The sequence below is a fragment of the Panthera tigris genome, chromosome F2, assembly GCF_018350195.1.
Source record: "Panthera tigris isolate Pti1 chromosome F2, P.tigris_Pti1_mat1.1, whole genome shotgun sequence".
Classification (NCBI taxonomy): Eukaryota; Metazoa; Chordata; class Mammalia; order Carnivora; family Felidae; genus Panthera; species Panthera tigris.
The window spans coordinates 81,866,838-81,875,325 of NC_056676.1; the positions used below are offsets into that span (position 1 = coordinate 81,866,838).

Here is an 8,488-nt window from a genome sequence, read left to right on the forward strand (position 1 = left end):
GCACGTTGAGACTGACAGCTAAATGCGGTGTGTGGCCCTGGCAGAGGGGGTGGCTGCAAAGGACATTGTGGGGACAACTGACACCATTTCAGTGGGGTCTGTGGCTCAGCTAATACTGTTTTCTCTGTACTGAGTTTCCGGATTTGGATCACTGTTCTGGGGTAGCAGAACATCCTGTGCTCAGGAACACGAAAGGACTTAAAAGTGAAGGGACATGGCATCTTGAGCCTGATGTCAAGTGGTTTAGGGGAAAATGCAAACTCGGCTGCAGGGACTGGAGGCAGACTGCTGGTGAGTAACGGTGACCGGGGAGTTCTCTATGCTCTGCAGCTTTTCTCCAAGTTGGAAATCACGTTCAAATTAAAAATTACCCCCAAACCTCCAATAGGTTCAACATAAACCCCCTGTGGTCCCGGTGGCGCTGGAGACACCCCTCCCCCTCGCAGGCGGGCCCTCCTGACCACAGCGCACCCCACGCTGGCCCTCCTGGCTGGTGCGACTCCTTTCCTGCTCTTACACCTTTTGTCCGCGCCGGCGACCTCCGTCTCCATCAGCCCTGGTGGGAGGATACTGGTGCGGCCGACTTCTCTGTCCTTGCGGAGCAGCTGCGGTCAGCTGCGGACTAGAGGGATGCGGAATCCCCGCTGACATACAGGGCGAGGGGCGCATCAGGCTACTCTGAGGCTTGGAAGCCGGACCGAGCGGCCCCTGTGCCGCCGGAAACGCTGCAGCGGGAAAGCAGGCCGTGCCAGAGCCCGGTGAGCGGGTCACACCTTTATTGACATTGCATTCACCAAACACCTGAGCACCGCGCGCCCTCGCCTCCGCACGCCCTCCACCGCCCCCAGCAGATTCCGGCTCCCCTTGGGGCGGCTTCCCCTGCAGCGTCAGTGTCCACGGTCTCCTGCGTCTGGGGGACGGGAAGAGCCTGGCCCCGGGACAGACTTGGCAGAGGGGGCGGTATTCTCTGAGGCCCCGTATGAGGCCCGCGAAGAGACCCGGGAGCCTGGGCGCGACGGGACCAAGGATGGGACCCGGGACCCCGGGCGGGCTGGGGTCGAGGACGCGACCCGAGAGCCGGGGTGGGACGGGGTCGAGGACAGGAAGTGGGAGCCCGCGCGCAACGGGGCCTGGAATGAAGCCCCTGAACCCTCCTTCGAAGGGGCCTGTGATGGGGCCCTGGAGCCCACCCGCGGGAGCCATGTCGGGGTCTGGGAGGCCCCGCGCGATGGGGCTGTGGAGGCGGCCAAGGACCCCTGATGCGAGGCGGGCCGCGCTGGTGGCGGTGGCGGTGGCGGTGGCGGCGGCGGCGGCGGCGGCCGCCAGAGCGGCGGGCCCCCTGGGCCCCGGCGCAGCCAGCCATGCACACGCGCCAGGTCCCAAGTGTCCTCGTGCTCGCGCCGCAGCTGTTCACGCTGCTCCAGCAGCTGGCGCCGCGTGTCATGCAGCAGCTGGGCCCAGCCAAGCAGCCGCAGCAGCTCCTGCCGCAGGCGCGCGTTGTCAGCCTCGATGGCCTGCGTGTGCGCGACGAGCGCGCGCGCCGCCTCTCGCTCCGCGCGCCGCCCCAAGGACTGCACGCGCTGACGCGCCTCGCGCTCGAAGGCCGCCTTGTCCTCCAGGAAGCGCCCTTTCACACGGTGAAGCAGCTGCGTGTGATCCACGCGCATGTGCAGCAGCTCGCGCTCCAGCGCCCGGATCCGGGCCAACTGCTCCAGCTGCAGCTCCTGCGGCGGGGGCGCGGGTCAGCGCCCGGGCGCCGCGCGCCCCCACCCCTCCCGTCGGGCACGTCCGCGGGCGCGCGCGCACTGGCCTTGTAGGGCTGCAGCTCCTGCACCTGCCGCGCCATCCGCGCCGCGCGCGCCTCCGTCTCCAGCAGCTGCGCGCGCACTCCGTTCTCGCGCCCGCGGTAGAGCGACTCCAGCTCGGCCCGCTGCCCGTGGATCCGGGTCAGGTCCACGCGGTTCTGCTCTTCCAGCCGGACGACGGCGTGGGCGCAGCGCTGCGCGCGCGCGCTCATGTAGCTGGCGTAGAGCCGGTTCTCCTCGCGCAAGCGCAGCGCCTCGCGGTCCAGGAAGGCGTTCTCCTGCAGCACCTGGTCCACGCGCGCCTCGCAGGCGTCCAGCTGCTCCGAGAGCAGCGTGTACTCGCGCTGCAGGTACTGCGCGCGCTCCGACAGCGGCGGCTCGGCCCCGTCTCCCGCCGCGCCCGGCCGGCGCCCCGCGCTGGTCCCGAGCTGCTTCTTGGGAGCCATGGGCTGGGGCCTAGGGCACGGGCACGCGTGAGAGCGCTGCCCCCAGGCCGCTGCTCCAGCTTAGCCCTTCCCTCCCACCCCCTCCCCGCCCGCCCGAAAATTCTAGCGGGGAGGGACGCGTCTCAGGGACATGAGATCGGGGGAGGCAGAGTCAGGGGCATGGGGGTCCGGACATCGTCTCCAACCTTTACTCTTGGGCCTTTTCCGGGCCGTGGACGTCGGTCCGTCGGGGTGTGCCCACCTTCAGTAACTTTGGCGTTCATCCTGCACGGTCTCCGTGGAGACAGAACTTAGTCGCCCTCCCCCACTCCCACCCCGTCGCTTGGGCAACGGCCCGGCTTCCCCTTCCGGCTTCTCCCCACCCCCACCGCCCGCCACTCCCTCGCCCCAAGTGCGTGACAAGCCCGTGTGCGCGCCCTGCAGAGGTCCGATCTCAGATGGGCAGGATTTTGGCTTCCGGAGGAAGACGCAGGACTTGCTTCCGAATCCGACCTAGCAGCAGCCCAAGTAGTCCCCACTGTTCGCGTGCCGGGAGATTTGGGCCCTTCGCCCAGGGGACCCTCACCGCCGGCGCCCCCATATGGGGAAATGGCGCCACGAGTTTCCGACCTCCAGCCGTGGGCAAGCCCCCCACCCCCCACCCCGTGTGAAACTTCCATATCTTGTCGGGACAGAGCTTCCCCACAGCTTATCATCTCTCTGGAGATCCTAGTTTTCTTCGAAGCACTTCGTGATTCTTTTCCCTCTTCCTGGGGGCCTCGGTGGGAGTTAGGGTTACCGGGAAGATCGTGTCCATTCGGGTGTCCACTGTATTTCTCCCTGGGATTTCCTCTGTGGGGTTCCTAAGCCCACACGTGTGCACCTGTTCAACGCATCCCACTCACTTGCTCTTTTTTATTTATTTATTTTAATGTTTACTTATTTTTGAGAGAGAAAGAGCATGAGCAGGGGAGGGGCAGAGAGAGAAGGAGACACAGACTCCAAGGCAGGCGCCAGGTTCTGAACTGTCAGCACAGAGCCCGACGCGGGGCTTGAACTCACGGACTGCGAGATCATGACCTGGGCCGAAGTCGGACGCCCGACCGAGCCACCCAAGCGCCCCAGATACGGTGTTTTTAATAGGAAATTGGTACCTAACTTTACAGGAACGTAAGAAAAGACCGAGTAGAATCAGGGGGAAAAGCACCCGGGACCCTGCAGTGGGGGCTCCGCGGAGCCAGTGAGGATGTCTGTTCTATTTCCAGGACCTGGCGCTTCCAACCAGGGCCTCTGCTCCCGGGGCAGACGCCTGCGCTCCTCTCCCTGGCCACCCTCGAGGCCGCGCCGGGGCCACCGCCCCCATTTGCCAGATTGCTACATAGGCCGCGAGGAGCGGAGGCCTGCTCCCCCCGCCCGCCCCAGCCCCTCCCGGGCGTGTGTGTGTGCGTGTGCGTGTGCGTGTGTGTGTGTGTGTGTGTGTGTCTGGTTGGCCTCGGTCTTTTAATTTCTGGTGCGAGGCGAGGGACTCCATGCGCAGAGGATTTTAAGTCGTCCCAGCCCCCGGACTTCCCGCGGATTTGTCTCCGCTTTACGGCTGACAAATGCCTCCTCCCAGGACAGGTCCGCCGAGCGTTTTGTTCTCTTCTGCCTCCGCGTTCCTCGAGACTCGCTTCTTCCCAATTCTGCAATGTCCACGGAATAGTCTGGAGAGCCGCGGGGGCGGCCGCCCCCGCCCGCGTGCAGCCCGATCACCCCCATTCCGGGCGCAGCCCCGGCCTCGCCTGCAGCCCGCGTCCCGCTCTCCCCGCCCTCAAGCCACGCCCAACCCCGGATCGGCTCCGGCCCCGCCCCTCCCCCGCGCCGGCCCCTCCCCCGCGGCTCCCCCACTTCCGTCCCCGCCGGAGTCTCGGCCGCGGGGCGCTGGGCTTCGCCGCCCACCCGCGCCGTTTAGCGGAAAGCGAGGACCCCGTTTCCTCTGCTGCCTCGCGGTTGCTCCGCGCCGCAGGTCTCGGGGCGCATGGATGGTTCCAGGGACAGTGCCTGGCCCGGAGGCAGGCCGAGATGCACCCCCAACCAGGGGCCTTTCCTGTGTTGGCGCAGGGGTGCCTCTGGCGTCCACCGGGTCCCAGCGCCGCGCACAGAGACAGCTAACCTCCGAGGGCTCAGAGTCAAAGTCAGGCTTTACCCACGACATTTCTCCCCCCTCCTTGGGGTTCTTCCCCCCCTCCCTCCGTGAATAGGGTGGTGGGGCCAAGACTGTGTCTCCCTCAGACTCAGGCTGAGGAGGGTGTGGGGTGAGGGGTCACTCACCTCTTGGGAGAACACCGAGCTGGAAAGACACTGGGAGACAGGGGGGTGAGCTAGCTGTCTGCTCAGCTTCCGCCCAGGCTGCCCCTGCCCCAGCTCTCTGCTGGAGACTTGCCGCGGACCCCCAAGGCAGTTTCTTGGGTTGAAGCTCACACGACTCGGCAGGGTACTCAGTACCCACCGCACACGCGGCCACACCCCCCACCCGCAGGCGAGCTTCTCAAGGGCCCACTCACCTGCCCCCGTCTTGCTGTGGCTTCTGCCTTGGACGCCCTCCCTACTCAGCTTCTGAGACTTGGGGTGAGCCCCCTTCCTCAGGAGTAGCCGGTGGGGTTGGGCTGTGCTTGACCCCTGGGGTGAGCACTGCCAGCAGCCTCCGCCCCTGTTTCACAGATGGAGAAACTGAGGCACAAGGTGATTTTTGTCCCAGGACCCCTGGAGTCACGAGGGCTGTGACTTAGGCATTGGTGGCCTCTTCCCGCCGTATTACCACCTCTTGCCAAGGCTTCCCCCCACCCCTGCCCTGTGTCCTGATGCAAGGGGCAGAGCCAGCCACGTCACTGGACCCACCCCACAGCAGCCTGAGGCCGGCACATGCCTGGTGCCCACGACCCTTCTACCTGCCAATGCCAGCTGGACCTGTAGAATGGGTGGATTCAGGCGACACCAAAACCGGTTCTGGAAGCTCAGCTGTAGGTGGGAGGCTGACACTCAGGACAGCCAGATACTGAACAGTGGTCAGAGGAGGGGACCCTGGGGAGCCTGGTGGTAGGGATGCTCCAGCCCCACCCCAGCAGTACCTCCTCTCTTGACCAGAAGCACGGGGCGGGGGGGGGGGGGGGGGCGCTGACCGCAATCACCACGACAAAGGGGATGGAGGGCAGGAGCAAAGTCCAGCAGGAGAGCCTATCTACCCAGTGTGTCCTCTGGCTGGGGTCAAGCCCTGGGGAGCCCAGGCCTGGCTGTTCTCTGGGCCCTGGGGGGGACCAAATCTGTCCCCTCGCCTGTGTCCTAATTTGGGTACCACCTGCGGGCCTGCCCCTCCACCCCCAGCCCCGGGAATTGGCTTTAGGCTGGGCACCAGGCAGAGACCCTTCTTCCTCAAGTGGCCTCCCCTTCACCCCAGGTACCTTGGAACCCACGCCAGCCTCACAGTCAGCCCCAGGTGGAAAGCCCAGATCCGGGCCACGAGGTGCGTCGGCTCCCACAGCCACGGCTGCCCCTGGAGGAAGCGCTCTGCCCTCCCCGACACACGGTGCAGGTGCCGTGAGGGCCCTGGCCGGCCTGCCACAGCTTCACAGGGGCCAAGACAGGCCCGGGCCCGCAGGAGTCGCTGGTGGGTGCAGGGAGCACACAAAGGCCGGGTGGGGCTTGTGGTGATGCCGCTGTGGTGAGCCTTGGGTCTGGCCTGCTCAAGGTCAGCGGGGTCACAGCTTCGGGGCAGGCTAATGAGCTTTGAAAGGCTTCTCTGGGACCCAGGGAGGGCCTGTGGGCTTGCCCCCCACCCCCCACGCTGAGGGGGCCAAGCCAGGTAGGCTGGGGCTTGGGGTGTGGCCTAGGTCAGCCGGCATGTCCCCCCTCCCCAGGAATGCCCACTACCTCTGTTTGTGAGGAAAAGGATGACAGACAGAAGGATGCCCAGTGTCCAGAGCCCCCCCCCGCAGGCCCCAGTGGCGAAGCCCACACCCACGTCTGCAGGCTGGCTCAGAGATGCCCCTGAGAGACAGCTCTGAGGGGGAGCCCAGCCAAGGGCACACCTCCTCCGGGACCCTCATTCCCGAGTCGGGACTCGTGATCTCAGAGACAACCACATCTATACCCTCAACGTGCCTTCCTGGAGTGACCTGGAGTACCTGAGTCCATAGCCCGTGCCAGGACCAGGAGAGAGGACAGGATGGCTCTGGAGACCCAGGTGCCACAGGACTGTGCCAGGCCCATTCCAGCAGCGTGGGAGAGGCTGTGCATGGCACAGGGTGGGCAGTGGCTACAGCGGTGACGCAGGTGTGGACACAGCTGTGCTATGTCTCAGACTTTGACCCTGAGGGGTGGGGGTGGGGCGCACGCACATGGACGATGAGAGGACGCGGCCTGGGAGGTGGGGACCGAGTGAGTTTTGTCTCCTGAGCCACAAGGAGGCCGGCAACGGATGAAGCAGGAAGTTGCCGCCACATCCTTTCACCCTGGGGACTTTGACCTGCCACACGCCCGCTGCCTGCTGGCTCTGGGCCTTCTGGACAAGGCCTCCCCAAGCTGCCATGATTCTCCCACGTGTCAGCTAAAAACGAACTACACAGTCCACGTTTTAGCTAATTCCTAATAAATACTCCAGTTGACGATGCACTCCAAACGAAGCCGAGGGTTACGACCGCGTGCGACAAAATTGGTTGTCAGCTAACAATCGATGAGAAAGTAAACTCTTTTGCCCAAATTTACATCTGCAGGGGTAATGTTTGAACAAGGCACCGTGGGGCTTTGCAGACATGCGGCCCCATGAGAATACACGTAACAGCAGCTTTAAAAGATACCAACTAATGGATGAATCAAATGCCCATTGAAAAACTGTCTTAATAATTACATGTAATGAAGTTCACTCGGCAGAATTCTTTATGCTGAAGCTCCCTGATGTCGATCTGATTTTGCTTAGTGACTACACTCTCAGTGGCCAAATGGCAGGGTCAGGAACGCCTCTAGCTTGGGGTTTGTGGGGGAAGGCAAGGAAAAAAGGGACCGGCCTGTCAGTTGTCACATATCTTTGGTGCTCTGATGCCAGCCGCCCTCAGCAGGTGCGCAGGACCGGGAAGAGGCTCCCGCTAACCCAGCTCATGAAGGATCCTGCTGCCCTCTCCGGGCCTTGGGCTCTTCATCAGTGGGACCGGGTCTAATTTCCTGCAGGCTGGGCAACTAGCTATCAGCCCTCCCTCCGTGCCCATCCATGTGCCTTCTCCTCTCCCCTCAGTCCTGGTGGGCTTATAGCTTTTCCATCCGTATTTATGTTTGTTCTTGAGTATATCTGGGGAATGCTCCCACTTGTTCAGTAAATTTGCCATTTCAGCTAAGTTATCAAATCAATTGATGTGAGGTTGTTCATAATAAACTCTTGTTATCTTTCTAACGTTTGAAGAATTTGTAGGAATGTACTGTCTTTCATTCCTGACATTGGTAATTTCTTTCTTAGCTCTAATGAGTCTCCTTAGATTGTATTCAATTTACTCAAAGAATCAACTTTTAATTGTATTATTTTTTTTTCTCATGCTTATACACTTTGCATTTCAATGATTCTTACTCTTATCATTACTTCATTCTTTCTACCTATTTGGGGTTTAACTTTGTTGTCTTTTTCTATCCTTTTAAGGTGGAAACGAAAATTTTTGTCTTTTCTAACATGAGCATTTACAACTATAAATTCCCCTCTAAGTGCAGCTTTAGCTGCACCCAGCACATTCTCACTTCATGTTCTCATTATCTTCCAGCTCAAAATAGTTTCTAACTTCCCTTGTGATTTCTTCTTTGACCCACTGTTTATTTAGATGTGTTGTTTAACCTGCAAATTTTTGGGTGGATTTTCCAAATATATTTCTGTTATCTATTTCTAATTCTGTGGGATCAGAGAACATACTTTGTGTTATTTCAATAATTTTAAATTTGTTGACCTTTGTTTTATGGTACTTAGAATATGGTTTATGTTGGTGACTATTTCATACACACTGGAAAACAGTGTGTATTCTGTTGTTGTTGGTAGATTGTTGTATAAATGCCAACTAGATCAAGTTGGACAGTAATATTGTTCAGGTCTACTATATCTTTATTTTCTGCTTGCTTGCTCTACTAATTATTGAAAAAGGAGTGTACAATCTCCCAACTGACTTGATTATTTCTTCTTTCAGTTCTGTCAGGTTTCACTTTAATGTATTTGAGAATGTATTATTAGGTTCATACATTCTCAGGATTATA

The 8,488-nt window shown here is 60.5% G+C and overlaps 1 protein-coding gene across 1 annotated transcript; it reads right to left on the reverse strand.

Annotated features, from left to right (window-relative positions):
• Positions 1-759: 759 nt before the first annotated feature.
• Positions 760-2,550, reverse strand: CCDC166 (coiled-coil domain containing 166). The gene is made up of 3 exons (XM_042973201.1): positions 2,437-2,550; positions 1,811-2,261; positions 760-1,724 (listed from the first exon to the last, which is right to left on the reverse strand). Exons 2-3 carry the CDS (start codon positions 2,249-2,251, stop codon positions 888-890), a joined length of 1,278 nt encoding a protein of 425 aa, XP_042829135.1. The 5' UTR covers positions 2,252-2,261; positions 2,437-2,550; the 3' UTR covers positions 760-887.
• Between the last annotated feature and the right edge of the window lie 5,938 nt (positions 2,551-8,488).

Coding starts and splice junctions, on each gene's coding strand:
- CCDC166 (XM_042973201.1), bottom strand. CDS start 2,251: ATGGCTCCCAAGAAGCAGCTCGGGACCAGCGCGGGGCGCCGGCCGGGC. Junction 1,725..1,810: donor AGGAGCTGCAGCCCTACAAG/GCCAGTGCGCGC, acceptor CCCCCGCCGCAG/GAGCTGCAGCTGGAGCAGTT.